Source organism: Erinaceus europaeus, chromosome 1, assembly GCF_950295315.1.
Source record: "Erinaceus europaeus chromosome 1, mEriEur2.1, whole genome shotgun sequence".
NCBI lineage: Eukaryota > Metazoa > Chordata > Mammalia > Eulipotyphla > Erinaceidae > Erinaceus > Erinaceus europaeus.
Genome location: NC_080162.1, coordinates 22,188,263 through 22,206,061, shown reverse-complemented (window position 1 = coordinate 22,206,061; position 17,799 = coordinate 22,188,263). Strand labels below are relative to the sequence as shown.

At 46.9% G+C, this 17,799-nt stretch overlaps 1 protein-coding gene across 4 annotated transcripts; it reads left to right on the top strand.

Annotated features, from left to right (window-relative positions):
* The first annotated feature begins 410 nt into the window (after window positions 1–410).
* Window positions 411–16,786, top strand: LOC103114484 (perforin-1). 4 transcript variants are annotated; one of them, XM_060202450.1, is made up of 5 exons: window positions 411–912; window positions 3,329–3,468; window positions 4,637–4,722; window positions 12,406–12,963; window positions 15,199–16,786. In XM_060202450.1, exons 3-5 carry the CDS (start codon window positions 4,715–4,717, stop codon window positions 16,322–16,324), a joined length of 1,692 nt encoding a protein of 563 aa, XP_060058433.1. In that variant the 5' UTR covers window positions 411–912; window positions 3,329–3,468; window positions 4,637–4,714; the 3' UTR covers window positions 16,325–16,786. The 4 variants fall into 4 exon arrangements, with proteins under 4 accessions (XP_060058433.1, XP_060058430.1, XP_060058438.1 ...); XM_060202447.1 differs by having other exon boundaries at window positions 3,329–3,478; XM_060202455.1 differs by lacking the exon at window positions 4,637–4,722.
* The last annotated feature ends 1,013 nt before the right edge of the window (window positions 16,787–17,799 follow it).

Genomic DNA, 17,799 nt, shown 5'->3' with positions numbered 1-17,799 from the left:
AAATAAAATATTTTTAAAGTGAATGTTGGGAAAGATTTACTCAAAACTGGCAAATAGACACTGGGAAACAAAAACAGCCTTTGGGATTAAAAGGGCCGCTACATCTTGAGTTAAATTCTCTAGGAAGACAAAAACACTAAACCTACTTAATAACATTGCTTCAAAATATGAAAAACAAAAGTTGTAGCTGAAGGGAGAAATCAATGTTATTTTTACAGAAAGAGAATTTTTAAATATTTTACTATTTTTTACTTTATTAGAGACAGAAATCAAGAGGGGGTAGATAGGGAGGGAGAAGGAAAGAGACACTTATAGACCTGCTTCCCCACTTTCCATCCTGCAGATAAGGAATCAGGGGCTAAAACCTGGGCCCTTTCGAATGGTAATGTGTACTCTCAGTTGGGTGCACCACTGCCTGGCCTCTACAGGGAGAGACTTTAACATAACGAGAGATTTTAAATTAATAGTAATTTATCAAGAGGCCATAGAACTCTAGAGTCAGGAGTCCTCCTCTCTCTCTCTCTCTTTATCTGAATTAAAAAAAAAAAAACCCAAATCAGAAGTGGTGAAATCACAAAAGGAAACTCCAAGTAAATTAGGCCTAAATGTAAAAAACTAAAATCATATAACTCCTAGAAGAAAATATAGAAGTGATGTCAAATGTAAAACATTAATTCCCCAATAAAGAAATTTGAAAAAAAAAGAAAGTATAGAAATGGATCTTTAGAAGTTTGTTTCTTCTGTCTCCATGGCAACAACAAAGCCATAGATCAAAGAAGCTTCCAAAGCAGAGACAATAGCCCAAGGCAGTAAGGACCCAGAAAGTCTCCCTCACCCAAAGACAGAAGTCACTTCAAGAAGATTAAGTCACAATCAGGAAGAGAGCCACACAAGATACAGAGCTTTAACCTGGTGAGTGGGTGGGTGGCAAGCTGAAGCACAGCCCTGACACCCTAGTCCTAGAAACATCAAAAAACTAGGAGAGTGGTGTGTGTGTGTGTGTGTGTGTGTGTGTGTGTGTGTGTGTGTGTGTGTATGTGTGTGTGTGTAGGGGGGTGGTGCAGGGACAGCTCTCCCCACCCACCCAGTGGCTTGCCTACTGCAGCCCAGTAGGTACTGCTATACCAAGATCCAGTTTCCCTAGTGACGCAGACACAGGGGCAAGGTGGAGAAGCACTCCTTTCACATCCTGCCACTGTCAACCGTCCCATCTCAAACTTCTGGTGACTACACTATATAAAGCTACTGGAAACACCTTCAGAACTGTCCTAAACTTGCTCACCAAAATGAAAAGATACATAGAGGGGAACTGCAACAAAGTCAGAGAAACGATGAAGAGAATTACAGGGAAAAACATTGTAATAGTGGCCAGAAAAATTAAGGATGTAGTGACTGGGGGCCGGGTGGTGATGCACATGGCTAAGCGCACATATCACAGTGTGCAAAGACCCGGGTTCAAGCCCCTGGTCCTCACCTGTAGGGGGAAAGTTTTGCAAGTGGTGAAGCAGGGTTTCAGGTGTCTCTCTGTCTCTCTCCCTCACTATCTCCCCTCCTCTCTCAATTTCTCTCTGTCTCTATCCAATAAGAAAGAAAGGAGAGAGAGAAAGAGAGAGAGAGGGAGAGAGAGGAAGGAAGGAAGGAAGGAAGGAAGGAAGGAAGGAAGGAAGGAAGGAAGGAAGGAAGGAAGGAAGGATATTTACTAAATCCCTTTAAATAAATAACTATTATTTAAAAAGAAAAGTAGGGAGTCGGGTGGTAGCACAGAGGGTTAAGCGCACATGATGCGAAGCGCAAAAGCACAAGGACTAGCGGAAGGATCCCTGTTCAAGCCCCCAGCTCCCCACCTGCAGGGGAGTCGCTTCACAGGTGGTGAGCAGGTCTGCAGGTGTCTGTCTTTCTCTCCCCCTCTCTGTCTTCCCCTCCTCTCTCCATTTCTCTCTGTTCTATCCAACAACAACAATAATAACGATAAAACAAAGGCAACAATAGGGAATAAATATTTTTTTAAAAATCTTTAAAAAAAGAAAGAAAGAAGGGAGTCGGGCAGTAGTGCAGCGGGTTAAGTGCACATGGGGCAAAGTGCAAGGACCAGCATAAGGATCCCTGTTCAAGCCCCCCCCCACCCCCGCCACTCCCCACCTGCAGTGGAGTGGCTTCACAGGCAGTGAAGCAGGTCTGCAGGTATTTTTCTCTCCCCCTTTCTGTCTTCCCCTCCCCTCTCCATTTTCTCCCTGTCTTATCTAACAATGATGACATCAATAACAACAATAATAACTACTACAACAATAAAACAAGGGCAACAAAAGGGAAACTAAATAAATTAAAGCAAAACAAAGAGAGAAAAGTATGTTTATCAGAGAATGAAAATGAGCAGACAATATGAACAGGTTTCTCCTGGGGACTGATGGCAATATGCTAAGTTGATTGTGCTGGCACAGCTCAGTGGATACACAAAAAGGTTGGTTGTACATTTGAAAGGAAGGAACTGCCTAGCCTGTGAACCGTATGTAGCTCAATAAAGTTACTGGTGACAAACCTTAGAAATGGAACTGTGTGTCTAAGGGAGGAATGGTGCTTTAGCCCATTTTAAGTGCTGTCTGCCAACTGGAGAAGAGTTGACATCATCAGTTCTCTAGATACCTAACAGGAGCTGGAAACCTCGAGGCCATCTTTGCTCTGTAGTGAAATGTCCCCACCAACATTTCCTGGGTGTAACCACTTCATAAGTCACCAGAAACGTGCGAAACACACATCTCATGATAAAGACCACAATCTTAGACATCTTGAAGAGAGACCTCTTTTAATTAATTAATTTTTCTTTCTTTTTTAGCACTGCTCAGTTCAGGTTTATGATGATGCTGGGGATTAAATTTGGGGCCTTTGGTCCCTTAGGCATAAAAGACCTTTTGCAAAACCTTCATGCTGTCTCCCAGTCCACTTTTAATTGCCTGCAAGACAATTTCACCACTCCTGGTGGCCATATTTTTTTCCTTACTCTTTCTTTTTTTGGGATAGAGACAAATCAAGAGGAAAGTAAGAAGTGGGGAGGGAGGATGAGAAAGAGAGAAAGCTGCAGCACCATGGCTCCACCATTCATGAAACTTCCTTCCTCTCAGTAGGGACAAGGGGCTGGAACCCAGGTCCTTGCACATGGTAATGTGTGCACTACAACAGATGCACCACTGCCTGGCTCCTGTGATTTTACAGGTAACAGAAAAAGGGGTCACAATTCTATAGGCTAGAGTCACATCACAAGTCACTAGCAGGCTGAGATTAGAACCAGTTAGCTCCCTGTGCCTTACACTTCTTATCTCACAATTTGTTGCAGGGTTGCTGTGCCCTTCGAGCTGGCTTTCAAACATGGTCAGATCGCCACTCCTCACAGCCTCAATAATCAAGTCAGAGCTGGGAAGAGGCTAGAAGGAGTACGAGAAGCTGCAATCTGTGAGACCAGAGAAGACAGCATTAGTCAATGCCCGTAAGAACAGTGGGCAGGGGCTGGGCGATGGCGTTCCTGGTTGAGCACACACATTACAGTGCACAAGAACCCAGATTTAAGTCCCTGATCCCCACCTATGGGAGAAAGATTCACAAATGGTGCAACAGTGCTGCAGGTCTCTCTCTCTCTCCCTCTCTCTCTTACACACACACACACACACACACACACACACACACACACGGTGAAATAGTGTTGAAGGTCTCTCTATCTCCCTCTTCCCTCTCAATTTCTGTCTGTCTCTATCAAAAAAAAAAACAAAAACCCAGGGGTCAGAGGACAAAGGACAGGGGTGGATGACAAAAACTCAGAGCTATCCACGGTATCACAGTTGGTCTGGAGCCTGTGGCTGTTGGGTTTCTGTCACATACACAGTTGGAGGGTGAGAAAAGTCCCCCTCAACACTACCCCTCCTGCCACAACCAGTGAGATTGTGTCTCCCAAGATGAAGCCCAGTGAGTCATTGCTCTTAATGGAAATTCACTCATCCTAACCTCAGTGTGGCAATGCTGAATCCCACCCACACATCTGTCCCCAGCAGGCTCCGCAGGTTCACACCCACCCAGTGGCTCCAAACTTGGGCCAGGACTGGGGAGGGAGCAGGAGACCAAGTTCTGTCCACTAACTAGGAAAAAGGGAGGAAAAGGAGACCTTTGTTGAGGTCTGCGTTTGGGGTTCAGAGCCTGGGCTGGACTGGATGTCAGTGCAAATATGGGGGCAGGAAGTGGCCAAGGAGGTTGGAACAAGGTGAATTTTTCCCACCTCAACTGCTGGGGAGGGAGGATGGTCGCCTGCATTGCACCTGCTGAGGGCAGCACTGTTCAAGCGCTTCACATATAGGGACTCCGCTGAACATCAGGGCATGTAGGGTCTGCAATAGTGGTGAGGGCTCCCTTTTATTATGAAGACTGGAGCTAAAGAAGCTGACCAGGACACACAGCGGTGCTCAGCCAACTTGCACAAAGCCAGGCAGCCTGGCTGTGGAGCTCAAGCTTCAGCCCAGCCCTGCCCTGTCTCTAGTTTTCACACCTGTTGCCTGGTCAGAGCGGGGGAGCTCGCCTCTGCCTGTCTGCTCTGCAACACTGCAGGGGAACCTTGAAGGTCTCAGGCCCAGCCTAAGTCTTGCTTTTGGGGTCTCAGGCGCTGGGCTGCTCTGCTGGGCTGTGAGGCTCAAGCCCCTCAGTTTGCTTCCTGGGGGCTGTCAGCAGGGCTGACAGAATGAGTAGGTGAGGACACAGTGGTGCTGGGCTGGGTGGGGAGATAGAACGGGCCTGTGACCACAGTGGGGGCAGGGACAGGAAGAAGAGGGAGGTGAAAAGTGGTCAGGTGATGAGCCTGTGGTCAGTCTGCCTGAGGGGCAGATGCCACCATTTCAGGAACCTCCAGTGGGGAGAGGATGTCTGTTGCAGAAGCAACACTGACTCCAGATAAGGGGCTATCAGGGACCAAGGGAGGCCGGGAGACCTTGGGTGAGGACAGAGGGATATTAGTTGAGCTGCTTCTTTCAAATAAGAGTCTGATGGAGCAGGAAGTGCTATGATACATAAAACAAGAGACTTAGGGAGTCGGGGTGGTAGCGCAGCGGGTTAAGCACAGGTGGCACAAAGACCAGTGTAAGGATCCCGGGTTCGAGCCCCCGGCTCTCCATCTGCAGGGGAGTTGCTTCACAAGCAGTGAAGCAGGTCTGCAGGTGTCTGTCTATCTCTCTGTCTTCCCCTCCTCTCTCCATTTCTCTCTGTCCTATCCAACAACAACATCAATAACAACAACAATAACTACAACAATAAAACAACAAGGGCAACAAAAGGGAATAAATAAGTATTTTTAAAAAGAGAGACTTAGCTTCCAGACTGAGCACTCTCTCTCCCAGGTAGCTTCATGTCACTCTGAGCCTCATTTTCCTTATAGACAAATGAAGAGGTTAGATGCAGAGCCTCCAAGGCCCTTCAGATGTTGATGTTTTTCGAGGGACTTGGGTTGAAGGGGGAGGGAGGAGGAGGAGACGGAATCCTGGTGCCTGATGCTGGAAAAGGGTCTAAATTGAGATTTCGAGAGTTTTGCTGACACCTATCACAAGGAGGTGAGAACTTATACCCATGTGTCAGCAACTGTTCTGTAAACCATTAACTCCCCAATAACATGATTTTAAAATCCAGACAGGGAGTCGGGTGGTAGTGCAAAGGGTTAAGGGCACATGGCAGGAAGCACAAGGACTGGTGTAAAGATTGCAGTTCAAAGCCCCAGCTCCCCACCTGCAGGGGAGTCAGTTCACAAGCAGTGAAGCAGGTCTGCAGAAGTCTGTCTTTTTCTCCCCCTCTCTGTCTTCCCCTCCTCTCTCCATTTCTCTCTGTCCTATCCAACAACGATGACATCAAGAACACCAATAATAATAACTACAACAATAAAGAAAAAACAAGGGCAACAAAAGGGAGTAAATAAATAAATATTTACAAAAAAATAAAACACTACATCACTCTTTCAAAATCCCTTCGCTCCCCACCAGCTCATACAAAAGAGCCCAGCACCACCTGCTGATCAACAATAGAAACCAAAACAGACGGTACAGCTAGGAAAATACCAGTTCTGGAGAATCATAATGGCCAGACACCCAATGATGCAAATACAGAGGAGGCGTTGGTAATAAAATAGGAAACACATTGTCAGGAAATCTGAAGAAATAAAATGCTCTCAATTTAACATGAAAAAAATGAATTAAGAGGGGCCAGGTGGTGGCATACCTGGTTAAGCGCTCACATTACAGTGTGCAAAGACCCAGGTTCAAGCCCCTGGTCCCCACCTGTAGGGGGAAAGATTCATAAGTGGTGAAGCAGGGCAACAGGTGTCTCTCTGTCTTTCTCTATTTCTCCCTTCCCCCTCTCAATTTATCTCAATAATAAATTAATATTAATTAAAGAGCTTGCCAAGCTCAACAACAAGAAAACAAATGACCCCATCCAAAAATGGCAGAATATTCACCACAGGAGATCTGAAAAAACAAACAAACAAAAAAATGAAAAAATGCTCCAAGTCTCTGACTGTCAGAGAAATGCAAATCAAGACAACAATGAGATACCACTTCACTCCTGTGAGAATGTCACACATCAGAAAAAGTAGCAGCAACAAATGCTGGAGAGGTTGTGGGGACAAAGGAACCCTCCTGCACTGCTGGTGGGAATGTAAATTGGTCCAACCCCTGTGGAGAGCAGTCTGGAGAACTCTCAGAAGGCTAGAAATGGACCTACCCTATGATCCTGCAATTCCTCTCTTGGTAACATATCCCCAAGGAACTCAACACACCCATCCAAAAAGATTTGTGTATATCTATGTTCTTAGCAGCACAATTTGTAATAGCCAAAACCTGGAAGCAACCCAGGTGTCCAACAACAGATGAGTGGCTGAGCAAATTGTATATTATACAATGGAATACTACTCAGCTATTAAAAATGGTGACTTCACCATTTTCAGCCCATCTTGGATGGAGCTTGAAGGAATCATGTGAAGTGAAATAAGTCAGAAACAGAAGGATGAATATGGGATGATCTCACTCTCAGGCAGAAGTTGAAAAACAAGATCAGAAGAGAAAACACTCAGCAGAACCTGGACTGAAGTAGGTGCATTGCACCAAAGTCAAAGACTCTGGGGTGGGTGGGTGGGTGGGGAGAGTACAGGTCCTGGAAAAGGATGACAGAGGACCTAGAGGGGGTTGTACTGTTGTGTGGAAAACTGTGCAATGTTATGCATGTACAAACTATTATATTTACTGGCAACTGTAAAACATTAATCCCCCAATAAAGGAAAAACTGTTAAATAAAGGGAATTGGGCGGTAGCACAGCAGGTTAAGCGCAAGGACCGGCATAAGGATCCCAGTTCGAGCCCCCAGCTCCCCACCTGCAGGGGCGTCACTTCAAAGGCGGTGAAGCAGGTCTACAGGTGTCTATCTTTCTCGCTCCCTCTCTGTCTTCCCCTCCTCATTCCATTTCTCTCTGTCCTATCCAAAAACAACAACAACAACAAGAAGACAAGAGCAAAAAAAAAAGGAAAATAAATTTTAAAAAGAAAGTTAAAAATAATGTTAAATAAAAAAATTTAAAAAAAAGAAAAAATGGATTAAGAAAAAAATCCTTGACCTCAAAGATTCACTTGACAGGAAAATGGAAAACAGGGGCCAGGTGGTGGTGTCCTTGGTTGAGAACACATGTTAAGCACATGTTGGGCACACGTGGTTAAATACACATGGGTTCAAGCCCCCCAGTCTCCACCTGCAGGGGGGAAGCTTTGCATGTGGTGAAGCCGGGCTGCATGTGTCTCTTGTTTCTCTCCCTCTCCACTACCCCCTTCCCTCTCGATTTCTGACTGTCTCTATCTAATAAATAAAAAATAATAGAAAACCATGAACACAGAACAACAGGGTGTGAAAGACACTCTGTAGACATTCAGTCTCAAATAGCAAGTCAAGAAAGTATGCTTATCCATCTAGGAGAGAACATCAGAAATAGAAGAGAAAATGGTCACACTTGACCTGGAAGTAGAACAAAAAGGTTTAGAAAAATATGAAGCAACTTAGGGAGTTGGGCTGTAGCGCAGCGGGTTTAGCGCAGGTGGCGTAAAGCGCTAGGGCTGGCGTAAGGATCCCGGTTTGAGCCCCGGCTCCCCACCTGCACGGGAGTCACTTCACATGCGGTGAAGCAGGTCTGCAGGTGTCTATCTTTCTCTCCCCCTCTCTGTCTTCCCCATCTCTCTCTATTTGTCTCTGTCCTATCCAACAAAGATGACATCAATAACTACAACAATAAAACAACAAGGCAACAAAAGGGAATAAATAAAATAAATATTTTTTAAAATGAAGCAACTTTTTGAGAGATTGAAGACTCCATTAGAAAAGTAAATATTGGAATTACAGGAGTCTTAGAAGGAGAGGAGAGAAAGAAAGGTGCAGAAACATACTCAAAGAAGTGCCAGAAGAGGACAGGGGGACAGCATAATGGTTATGCAAACACTCTCATGCCTGAGACTCCTGGGTCCTATACTAGCATAAGCCAGAGCTGAGCAGTGGGGGGGGGGGGGGGAGTGTGTGAAAAGGTACTAGAAGAAATTTTTCCTAATGTGAGATATAGTCAGTAAGTAAACATTCAGGAAACAGAACTCTCAAATTCCTAAGCCCAAAAAGACCTGCACCAATACAGATAATTGTGAAACTAGAAAAATCAAGGACAAAGACAAAATCTTGCAATCTGCTAGGGAAAAGAAGAAAGTAACTTATAAGGCAACATAGCAGACTCGCATCAAACTTTTCAGCACGAGCTATGGAGGCCCTGAGAAAGTGGGATGGTATATTCAAGGTGTTAAAGACAACAACTGCCAGCCATGCATAGTTTGCCCCCGCAAGACTATCATATAATTATGAAGGAACAATAAAAATAGTACCAAATATACAAAAACTAAAAGATTTTGCCTTTACCAGACCTGCCTTTTAAGAGTTACTGAAAGTGTCACACAGAAAAAAGAAATAAGGAATATTTAACTCTCAACAAAGGGATACACAGGAAAACAAACTTCAAACCACAAGCCATAGAAATAGGAAATAACTGGAGTCGGGCGGTAGTGCAGCAGGTTAAGCGCACGTGGTACAAAGCGCAAGGACAGGCGCAAGGATCCCGGTTCAAGCCCCCGGCTCCCCACCTGAAGGGGAGTTGCTTCACAAGCAGTGGGCAGGTCTGCAAGTGTCTCTCTCTCTCTTCCTCCCCCCACCCCCGTCTTCCCCTCCTCTCTCCATTTCTCTCTGTCCTGTCCAACAACAAATGACATCAACAACAACAATAATAACGACAACAAGGCTACAACAACAAGGGCAACAAAAGGGGGGGGGAATGGCCTCCAGAAGCAGTGGATTCATGGTGCAGGCACCATGCCCCAGCAATAACCCTGGAGGCAAAAAAAATGAAATATGAAATAACTTTAAAGTATGACAGGGGAGAAAGAAATAGATAATGTTCAAGCAAAGAATAGTAACACAAAAGTTTTAAAAATACTCTCTTGATATATATAATGCATATGTAAAGTATATCTAATACTTTTTATATCAGTAGGACACATTTACATTCATATAGTCCCCTATATCTTTTCATCATGTCATTTTCTCTCTAATGTATTTTAATCTTTCCTACATATTTTTTCTTTGTTTTTCTCATACTTTCTATCATATGTAATATGGAGAGTCTCTTTAATTTGGTGTTTATTTCTGAATGTACTTTGTCCCTTTTTGTATCTTTAAAAAAAATTTTTAATTATCTTTATTTATTGGATAGAGACAGGTAGAAATTGAGAGGGAAGGGGGTGATAGAGAGGAGGATAGAGAAATACCTGCAGCCCTACTTCACCACTTGTGAAGCTTTCCCCCTGTAGGTGGGAACCAGGGGGGTCGAACCTGGGTCCTTGAGCATTGTGACATGTGCGCTCAACCAGGTGCACCACTTTTTTGTATTTCTTTAGAGTTCTTATTTATCTCTTCTTTCCCAGATATCTGCCAATCTTCCATCAGAATACAGTCTTTGCCAGATTTCTTAATATATGAGCTAAAAATCCATTTTTTAGTGTTGTGTATTATATTTCATCCACTTTCCAGCAAAACTTTTTCTCATTTATTTTCTTCACACATTGGAGATTCTTGCTTCTTTTAATACCTAGTATCTTGCCTGAGTGTTACATATTCAACTTTTATTCTATATCTGAATAAGATGATTTTTCTGCAACAAACTGTTATAAGAATGACCCCAGCAGGCTGGAAAGTAAGAGACGGCTTACCCAGTACAACACTCGCTTTACGGTGTGTGAAGTCCCTTGAGCCCAGGCACTACATTACGGGGGGAACAGCGTGGAAGGCACCGGAGGAGTTCCATGGATGGTGGAGAAGTGTGTGGTATCTCTACTTTCCTCCTCCCCTTACTTTCCCTCTCTCTTACTAAATAAAAAGAAAAAAAGTAAAACTTGGATCCTGAGATAGTTCAGTAGCATCCTATGTCCAAGCAGCTTTGAGTTCATTTCAACTCTGGATTTTTGTTCGCTTATTTCTTCCTTCCTTTCTTGTTCTTTTTACTTATTTCCTTCTATTTTTCCCCCTTCTTTTCACTGGAGCATTTTTTTTTTCAGCTCTGTCTTATGGTGGTGCCTCGAATTGAACCTGAAACCCTGGAGTCTCAAGCATGAAAGTCTTTTGTGGGGGAGTCCTGCGGTAGCGCAGCGGGTTAAGCGCACGTGGCTCGAAGTGCAAAAACCAGCGTAAGGCTCCTGGTTCGAGCCCCAGTTCGAGCCCCGGCTCCCCACCTGCAGAGGAGTCGCTTCACAGGTGGTGAAGCAGGTCTGCAGGTGTCTTTCTCTCCCCCTCTCTGTCTTCCCCTCCTCTCTCCTTTTCTCTCTGTCCTATTCAACAACAACAACAATAATAATAACAATAAAACAACAAAAGGAAATATTAAAAAACCTTTTTTTAAAAAAAAGAAAGTCTTTTGCATAATGATGATGCTACCTCCTACCTACTGTCTCTGCATTTTAAAAAAGAATAATAAATAATGTGGGGGGAAGTGGAAGAGGCAAAGTCAGGGTTTTATCCTTCAGTTTTTTTGTGTTCAAAGACAATTACTGCTGTGATTTATATCTGTTACCAAATGCTCTGTATTTATTTATTTATTTATTTATTCTCTTTTGTCGCCCTTGTTTTATTGTTGTAGTTATTATTGTTGTTGTTACTGATGTCATCATTGTTGGATAGGACAGAGAGAAATGGAGAGAGGAGGGGAAGACAGAGAGGAGGAGAGAAATATAGACACCTGCAGACCTGCTTCACTGCTTGTGAAGCGACTCCCCTGCAGGTGGGGAGTCGGGGGCTCGAACCGGAATCCTTATACCGGTCCTCACACTTTGTGCCACATGTGCTTAATCCGCTGCATGACTGCCCAACTCCCAAATGGTCTGTATCTCTCTGAGAAGCAGCTACCAGATGATTTCACTCACATGTACAATTTACAGAACTGAAACACATTAAAAAAAAAAAAAGCCAAACTGTCATTAATACTTTGTGAAGACAATAGTGGTTATCCTTGTGGGGGTGAGGAGAGGATCCAGAACTACAGTCATAAGTGCAGTGTGGAGCTATACCCCACACCCTTATGATCTTGTAAACCATTATAAAATAACAAAAAGCAGGGAGTCGGGAGGTAGCACAGCAGGTTAAGCGCACATGGCGCAAAGTGCAAGGACCATCCTCAGGATCCCGGTTCGAGCCTCTGGCTCCCCAACTGCAGGGGAGTCAATTCACAAGCAGTGAAGCAGGTCTGCAGGTGTCTATCTCTCCCCCTCTCTGTCTTCCCCTCCTGTCTCCATTTCTCTCTGTCCTATCCAACAATGACGATATCAATCATAACTATAACAACAAGGGCAACAAAAGGGAATAAATAATAATAAATAAATATTTTTTAAAAATAACAAAAAGCAAAATGAAAATAACACTTCTCCAGAATTCATATTTCTCTAGAGTCTCCAGTTCTCTCTCCTAAATCTACTACAGCCACTCTCTATCCCCTCTTTTGTACACAGACACCCTACATACATGCCCAGGAGCAGCTGTGGATACAGGGACAGAGTCTAGAGACACAGGGTCATCAGCCTGCATCCCCACTAGGGCTTCCATAGCCAATTTATAAGGAGGGGCTCCTCTTGGCTGTGTGTTCTCGGACAGGTCACTTTTCCTTCTGGGGACCATCTGTCTGCAGAGGCTATTCCAGCTCTGACAAACTATGACCTGGTTGCCTCTGCATCCATGTGACCTAGCAACCCTCAGTCGTGGGGAGGGGCCAGCCGTCCTCCATGCCTCTGCCCACAGTCTACAGTGATCTAATGCCCCCTGTCTTTGCAGCCCCATGGCAGCCTTGCTGCTCCTCTCAGGAATCTTCCTCCTGCTTCTGCTGCCCACAGCAGCCCCATCACATTGCTACCTAGCTAAGAAAGAAGAGTGCAGGGATCATCAACAGTTTGTACCTGGCTCTTGGCTGGCAGGAGAGGGTTTGAATGTGATCACTCTCCAGCGCTCAGGCTCCTTCCCCGTGGACACACAGCGTTACCTGAACCGTGATGGCTCCTGCACCCTCTGCTTTAATGACCTGCAGCAGGGCACCCTCCAGCGCCTGCCCCTGGCACTCATCAACTGGCGGGCTCAAGCCACAGGCTGTCAGCGCAAGACTGTCAAGGCCCAAGTCAGCTCTAAGGACGAGGTGGCCAAGGATGTGGCCAACAGCGTCAACAATGATTGGCGGTTGGGCTTGGACTTGGGGAAGTTGGTAAATACTGCAAACCCCGTCAGTGTACAATTGAGCGTGGCCGGCTCAGACTCCAAGATTGCTAAATTCGCAAATGAGAAGGCCAGCCAGGACCAGTATGTCTTCACCAGTGACAAGATAGAGTGTCTCTTCTATAGGTGAGACTGGACATGGGACTGGGGGGGGGGGCCTTGAAAAAATGTGGGGGAAATTCAGGGTATTCTGAAAGCCTTGGAATGGCAGAGTAGAGACTCTGAGCCTGCTTCTACCTGGTAGAAGCATAATGGTGGCACAGTGGCCTGTGGCATTCTCCCACATGATCACATCTGGAAGAACCCAGGGAGAGGACAGTGCAGAGAAGCCACAGGGCTGTGCCTCAGAGTCCCAACAGAGGGCCAGTTAGATCTATGAACACCCAACCCCTTCTTTCTGGGCAGTGCCAATTTCCTGTAGGGGCAGAGGCAGGACACCAGCTTGAGGTGGGGGAGGCAGGTGTTGGTGCAGCCAGTAGAGTGCACAGATTACCATGCAAGAGAACCCAGGTTCAAGTCTCTGGTCCTCACTGATGGGCAGGGGGAAGCTTCACAAGTGGCAGAGCAGTGCTGAAGGTTTCTCTTTCTTTTTCTCCTTCAATTTCTATCTCTGTCAAAAGATAGAAAGGAGGCCAGCTGGGTCCTTCCTGTAATTATACCTCATCCATTCCTTCAATCACTATTTGGTGGGTGTTGCTGTTGTTGTTTTGTGTCCAGGGTAATCACTGGGGTTTGATGCCACACTATAAATTTATAGCTTCTGGTAGTCATTTTCTTTTTTTTTTTTGCCTCCATTTTTCCCATTTTGTTACCCTTGTTGTTGTTATTATTATTGTCATTGCTGTTGCTGTTGTTGGATAGGACAGAGAGAAACTGAGAGAGAAGGGGAGATAGAGAGGGGTAGAGAAAGAGAGATACCTGCAGACCTGCTTCACTACCTGTGAAGCAACCCCCCTCCCTGCAAGTGGGGAGCCAGGGGCTTGAACCCAGATCCTTACCCAGTCCTTTTACTTTGTGCCATGTGTGCTTAACCCTCTGCGCTACCACCCAACCCCTTTTTCCTTTTTTTTTAAATTGGATATGACAGAAATTGAGGGGGAGATAGAAAAGGGTAGAGAAAGACACCTGTAGACCTGCTTTGCCACATGTAAGACGTCCCCCCCTCAGGTGGAGAGCCAGGGGCTCGAACCTGGATCCTTGCATGGGCCCTTGTACTTAGTATGATATATGCTTAACCAGGTGCACCACCACCCAGCCCCCTTCAACCACTATTTGTATCTGCCTGTCAGGCTCTGTTCTGAGAACTAAGACTGAGGTGCTGGGAGCCTAGATCCTACAGCAGAGTGATGTACCATGTCGTGGCGGGGGGGGGGGTGGACTCCCAGCTACCCACCCTGATTTCACATATAGGAGGCCCCACTGCACCTTCAGTGACAGGGTGCTTCCTGTCTGCATAGGCACACAGCTCAGGTGGGAAACAGGCAGGTGAGGGTTACCAATGCTGGAGGTTCCAACACCGGAGGATGCCTTCAGCTCAGTGTCAACACTTCTATCACTAGAAAATGAAAAAAAAAAGGGGGGAGACCAGGCGGTAGCGCAGCGGGTTAAGCGCACATGGCAGAAAGCGCAAGAACCAGCCTAAGGATCCCGGTTCGAGCCCTCGGCTCCCCACCTGAAGGGGAGTCGCTTCACAGGCGGTGAAGCAGGTCTGCAGGTGTCTTTCACTCCCCCTCTCTGTCTTCCCCATCTCTCCATTTCTCTGTCCTATCCAACAACGAACGACATCAACAACAACAAGGGCAACAAAAGGGGGGAAAATGGCCTCCAGGAGCAGTGGATTCATGGTGCAGGCACCGAGCCCCAGCAATAACCCTGGAGGCAAAAAAAATGGGGGGGGAAAGCCTTTATTTCAGGAAGGGAAAGGGGGTTGGAAGGATAAGCTCACCTGCAGGACTCTACTCTGAGCCCCTGGTACGCCACCTGAGAATACCAAGGCACTGGGGAAGGGAGGAAACTTAAGTGCTGTGGTCTGTTTCACTCTGTCTTATTCTCTGCCTGCAAAAGATGGTCCAGAGTGAGGAACCCCCAGCAATGACAAAAGTGTGTGTATATATATATATATATATATATATATATATATATATATATATATGAAAAATACCAAGGATTAACCAAGGTACTAACCAAGGGTTAACAGAAAGAGTAGGTTTCTCTGCTTTAGTGGCAAGGCACTTGGACTTTGAGTCAGGACATCTGGGTTCAAGTCCTTCTTCTATCACTCGGGCCTATCTCCAGGGAGTTTCTGGATGGGGGGAGTCTTGTCCCCTGCTGGACGCACCTGATGTTTTTCTCTGTCCTCAGTTCTCATCTGGTGCACGATCCCCCTCTCCAACTGGATTTCAGGAAGGCAGTCCATAGCCTGCCTCCATACTATAACTCCTACAGCCAGTGGAAGTACGAAAGAATCATCTCCAACTATGGCACCCACATTATCCGCTCCATGCAACTGGGTGGCCGCATCACAACCGTGACAGCCCTGCGCACCTGCGAGCTGGCTCTGAAAGGGCTCAAAGCCAATGAGGTGGCACAGTGCCTGGGCATCGAGTTAAACATAGGCGGAAAAGGCAGCCACTCGGCGGAATTCAAGCACTGTGAGGAGTTGAAGCAGCAGCTGCAGATGGGATCTTCCTTCCACCACGACTACCAAGAGCGCTATACTGAAATTATCGGCGGCAACCACAGCTTTATGCACGAACTTCTGTTCAGCGAACAGACCGAGGTGGATCAATTCAAGATCTGGGCTAATACGCTGCCATACAGTCCTGGCATAGTACAGTATACGCTGGAACCTCTGCATGTGCTCCTGAAGAAAGGCGACCCCCGGAGGAAGACACTCAGGAAGGCTGTGAGCAAATATATCCTGAGCAGGACACACTGGAAGGACTGCTCCCAGCCGTGCGCGACGGGGCAGTACAAGAAACCCAACAACCCCTGTGAGTGTGCGTGCTACGGCTCCCCGGTCAGCACCCAGGACTGCTGTCCACGCCAGAGAGGCCTGGCCCATTTGGTCGTCATGAATTTTGTGGCAAGGGACCTGTGGGGCGACCCTAGCAACCCCACTGACGCCTATCTGAAAATCAAGTATGGAAACCAGGAGCTGAGAGTGGGCATCGTATGGAATAATGATAACCCTAAGTGGATGACTGAGGTGGACTTTGGTAACGTGATGCTGCCCTCCGGGGGAGCCCTGACAGTGGAGGTCTGGGATGCAGATGATGGCTGGAATGATGACCTCCTGGGCATGTGTGAACGGACTCCAATGTCCGGAACACATGAGGTAAAGTGCATCTTGGATCATGGTGAACTGAGATTCTTCTACCATATTCAATGCTTGCCACACCTGGCAGGGCCATCCTGCACAGATTATGCCCCCAGTCAGTCTCCCCAGGCACCTCCTATGAACCACAGTGTCATATATAAGGTCTAAGTGTACTAGGCCGCAGTGTGCCCAGCCTGAAGAGTTGTCAAATCCACAGCACAGGCTGCCATTCACATCCCTACAAAACAGATGAAAACCTTGCACCGTTTCGTCAGTAAGGAGACTGCGTCTAGAGGCCAGCTGAGTCTCCTTGTCCAAATTGCCTCAGTTCTCCGATATCCTGGGCCCCCTAAATCAGCTGAGGCTGGGCCACGTCCTAAATTCACTGCTCCACAGCCACCGCCATGCCCACTCAGATGCTTGTTGCCACTGTAGGCCTCCTCCTCTGCTGCTCCTTGTCGTTTGGAGAGTCCCTCACCAGATTAGACCCATCCCTTCCGCCCTCACTGCGCTGACTTCTCTGCCCACCAGGCTCTGCTGCCCAGACAAGGCCCGTCCTGACCTGTCGCTGTTTCCACCTGCTGACAGGGGACCCAGAAAGATGATACGATGGCGGTGGTTGTGATAGGAGAGGCTGAGGCCCGAACACAGACCTGGGGATAAACTGTGCTGCTGTACATATGCTTCACCTGTGGGCATGCAGACGATGGAAATAAACTATTTTTTTCACCTTTGTTGGAAATGTGGAGACTGAAACTCATTTCCTTTCCTGGTAACTGTCTGGTTTAAGGAACAGCAGTGTTAGCTCAGTGCTGAGTGACAGTGGACAGTCAGCTTGCAGACGGGGGACTCTCGGGCAGGGGGAGGACTGTGGTGGCCCGAAGACTGAGTCCTGTCTGGAGGGGATCTGCATCCGGCACCAGCTGCACCGGCTCCTGTAGGAACAGGGTTTCCTGCAGCTGGACCCTGCATTTCCCTTAGTTAAACAAAAACCCCTAGAGGCAAGCCCTAGATAGAAGTCGTGTGTGCAGGCTGTGACTAGCACAGAACAATAAGTGTGGGAAAGCCTAATTCTAACAGCACCATTGCCAGGCTGGGAAGCTCCCCTGCCCCCCATTCTGGACAAGTAGCAGTGGTTCTAGGAAGCGTGTTTGAGGGCTTTCTGACCTGGGCATGAAATACTCCCTAGAGTGTCAGGTTCTGACACAAGATGAGGTGGTCTTTGCTTGTGCCTGAGACACTGGCCCACAGAGCAAGTGCAAGTGTCCTGGTGTCCTCTCAGACACGGCAGCCTGTGGCTGTGGGGGGCTGTCAGATGGGCTCAGAGGGGCCTGCACTGACCTCCTTCCTCTCTGACACCCTTGCAAATTAAGCTCCTGTAACTGTGTGGACCCCTCATCTCAAAACTCCCAGCAGGGCTCTTCACTGACCTGGATCTCCAAGTGGGATGAGAGGGACTGGTGAGCCCTGAAAGTCCAGTGAAACCACCTTTCCCAACAGGGCCACAAACACACACAAGAGAACCCTGGACTTCACACTGGCTACTGTCCTGCCTGGAGCAAAAACTTGTAGTGAGCAAGAGCCCTGGGTACTGAGAGGAGGGCTGGAGGGGCCAGGCCCAGGGGGCAACTCTGACAGAACCA